A 3,704-nucleotide genomic window follows, 5' to 3' on the forward strand; every position below is an offset into this window, starting at 1 on the left:
AAATACCAGTTGAACACTGGGGTTGAAGTAATTGACTAGTCCCCCTTGCCCAAATTTCACATCTTGTGCCTACAGTTGAGGGGATTAGCATTATCAGGATTATTCATGGCAGCAAGCTGGCAGAAGCACTACTTTATGCTGTGAGATCAAATTCCACCAAAGTGAACTTTGGCTTCCATCTTTCCAGATTAATAAAATAGGTAATAATTGTGTGCTGGGGCTGATTAATAAAATAAGTACTAATTGTGTGCTGGGTCTTCCCACCAACTCAAAACTACTGGCCTTGTTCTAAAATATGAAACCATTACTATTAATACTAATATGCAAAATTCAACAAGCTGGATGACTCATGAAAGCATCAGAGAAATCCTGAGTTCAAATCCCATTGGAATAAACTGTACCTTTCATCCCTTTGAGGTCAATGAAACACCAGGGAATTAGATGGTATTGATTAACCCCAACTACTCTAAAAATTGCTGGCCTTGTGTTTAAATTAGAAACCATTGTTTGATAAATGGTTGCAAACTGGCAGAAACCTTAGAATGTTGGAGAAAATGCCTTGTAGTATAAATAAATAATAAATAAATAAATTTATTAATTCAATTTATATCGAATATTTTCTTATCGATTACAATAAGTAAAGATTACAAAGAATGTTTTTCAGAAATTGCATAAAAAATCAGATTAAGACCTTTGACAGCATGGCTGATTCGGGCAAGTTGGTAGGAGGTAAAAAAATAAAAAATAAATAGATAGTCAAAAATGTATATAAAAAGTAGATCTCTTTAAGTCAGGAAATATAAAATATGTTATGGCTCTTTACATTCCAAGTTCAAATACTGCTGAGACCAAGTTCACGTTTCATTTTTTTTTTTTTTTTCATTTCAGGGTTGATAAAATAAAGTATCAGTTAACTACTGCCATTGATAGAAACAATGAATCCTGTTTTCTCAGAATTGCTGGCCTTGTCCCTAAATAAGAAACTATTATTATCATTATGAAACTAAGATGGCAAGCTGGCTGAATCATTAACATACCAGGCAGTAGCATTTCATGTCTTAACATTTAGTGACCAAATTTCACTGATGCCGACTTTTATGGAACAGCCATAAAAATGTCAATAAGTCTTTACATGTATTTTTGCAGACACATTCCTTTGTACCTTCCAAGCCATGAATATTACATGCACTCATACACGTCACAAATGGACACCTGAAAACTCCATTTTGCTTCACTGTTTTAAGCATCAATTCAATCTGCTGCCTTGAAGACATTTGTAGTAAAATGTTAATAATTGTTGAAATGACTACGACTCAGTCTCCTGTTATATATGCATTCTGACTAATTTGCTCACTCACTAAACTACTGACTACTCATTCAACATGAAGTGTAGGAAGCATTGACCAGGGTTGTCCTTTTTCAGCTTGAGCTGTTACCATGAACAGACGTGTGTGAGCAAACTAGTGGAGGTTGGCTGCAGCAGTTGCTAATTTAGGTGCAACAGGTAGGCTGCGACTCTTGATTAAACACAGCTGGACATCACCACAAACAGGTAGGTGAACCATACCTTATTTTCCCTCATACATCAGTTCTTTTCCAGTCTCTCCAGTTTCACTCAACTAGTAAAGTCTCTTTCTTATTCTTCTTCGCTTCTTTACACTTTCTTTAAAAGCTTCTGTATTTTTTGTAGGCTTCAACAATGGCAGATGCAGGAACAAAGAAGAAATGCTAGCAATATAACGGTGAATATTTGAAATACAGCTTTATTCCATCACTTCACAGTGAGTAATTGTCATTTTGCCTGATAGGTGAGAAGACATTCTCAAATGAAGCCATGAAGCTTTCAAGACTGAGAGAACATTTCAAGAAGTTACATCTCAATAAAGCCGATAAAAATGTGAGCTCTTTCAAAGACTTGCATGACAAATGTGGCAAGAACAAAACTTTACATGACATGTTTGTCATGGCAGCACATAACAATGATGATGGCCTACATGCTTCTTACAATATTGCTTTCCTTATTGCCAAGGCAGGTAAAGTCCATACGACTAGGGGAACTTTGATCACTCCAGTCATTCATGAAATTATGACAACTGTACTGAAGAAAACCCTGAACCAATTTTGAAAGCTATCGCTTTGCGCAATGATACTGTATAGAGGTAAATTGATGAAATGGCCAGCAATACTGAAGAAAATATTTGCAATATTTCATGAAACATGGAGTTTAGCTTGCAACTAGATGAATCAATTATGCCCAACAACTAATCTCTGCTCTTGGCTTATGTATGATTCCTTTATGGTGGGAAACTATAACAAGAACTGCTGTTTGCTTGCACTATGGAAACTGATACTAAGGGACAATCTGCATTATGCACTGTGGATGAATTTTTAAAGCAGAAACAAATATCAATGAAAAATATTCTTGCATGTGTAACAGACAGTGCTGCATCTATGGTTGAGCAGTTCTGAGGTTTCATCACATTTCTCAAGCAAGCAGTAGATCCTGAACATTATAGCTATTCACTGCACCATCCATCAACAACATTTAGTCACCAAAAACATCATTCCACATATAAATGCTTCTCTGGCCACCATGATTACAGCTGTAAACAAAATCAAAGCTCACCCATCGAATTCGCGACTTTCCAAACAGTTGTGTTCTGAAAATGACAAAGAATTTGAGAGGCTCCTACTGCACACAGGGGTGCTATGGCTTTCTAAAGGAAACTGCTTTGCCCACCTTTTTATACTCTTTACCCGTGTTGTTAATTTCTTACAGACAGTGGATTTGTTCCTAGCGGAACAACTTGCAGCCATCAAGCTCCATGTTGCCTACTTGGCTGACATTCTCGTCAAGTTCAACAACCTGAACCTTCAACTGCAAGGTGATGAAACCAACCTTGTCAAATTCAAGTCCACCGTCTCTGGTTTCATCATGAAACTGCCCTTTTACCAGCGAAATATTCAATACAAAGTCTTCAGTCAATTTCCAATCCTTAAAGAACTGGAAGAATGCTCATCTAATGACACCCTTCTCTTTTCACAGAACATCTCAAGAGCTTCAAAGCTGACATAAAACTGCATTTTCAGGATATGTCAGATCTGGGAATCCCACTTTGCATTTTGAACCCTTTTCAGATCACAGATATCAACATGGACAGGTCCATTGAGAGAGAACTTATTGGCTTGCAAAATGATTTATAATTGAAACTTCTTTTTAAATAGCATGCTTGCTTACCAAGAATTTTTGCTGCAATCCACTATTCCAGAAAAGCTTCTTGCATTGTGGGAAAAGGCAAAGTTGTTTTTTATTACCTTCCCAACCTTGTATTTAGTTGAAAGAGGTTTCAGTGTTGTGTCCCAGATTCTCAACAAATCAAGGATATTGTGACTTTGCCTTATCGCCATGAAGCTCAGTATTGAAGAACTCTTGACCAAACACCAAATTCATCCTTCTCATTAACTACAGGTATGTCCATGCTTACTGCAAAAAAAATTAAATGCTAGTCAGAACTATGCTTCTATAACTTTACTAAGATTAGATGACATAAAACATCGATTTTACTTTAACTACCTTCTTATCACAATAAACATGGTGATTTTTTAGGGTGGGGGTGGGGGCGATGGATGGGTGTAAGTTTTGAAAAAGGGGCAATAATTTGAACAAGTTTGATGATAATGTTGATGATGAAAAGGAGGAGGAG

General features: G+C 36.6%; 1 protein-coding gene across 1 annotated transcript; it reads left to right on the forward strand.

The window, feature by feature from the left end:
- Window positions 1-2,593: 2,593 nt before the first annotated feature.
- Window positions 2,594-3,076, forward strand: LOC106875164 (protein ZBED8-like). Its single transcript, XM_014923197.1, has one exon. It carries the CDS (start codon window positions 2,594-2,596, stop codon window positions 3,074-3,076), a length of 483 nt encoding a protein of 160 aa, XP_014778683.1.
- Window positions 3,077-3,704: the final 628 nt, after the last annotated feature.

The sequence above is a fragment of the Octopus bimaculoides genome, chromosome 3 (genome assembly GCF_001194135.2).
Source record: "Octopus bimaculoides isolate UCB-OBI-ISO-001 chromosome 3, ASM119413v2, whole genome shotgun sequence".
Classification (NCBI taxonomy): domain Eukaryota; kingdom Metazoa; phylum Mollusca; class Cephalopoda; order Octopoda; family Octopodidae; genus Octopus; species Octopus bimaculoides.

Bases quoted from the DNA above. Each gene is read 5' to 3' on its own strand.
- LOC106875164 (XM_014923197.1), top strand. From the start codon at position 2,594: ATGATTACAGCTGTAAACAAAATCAAAGCTCACCCATCGAATTCGCGA.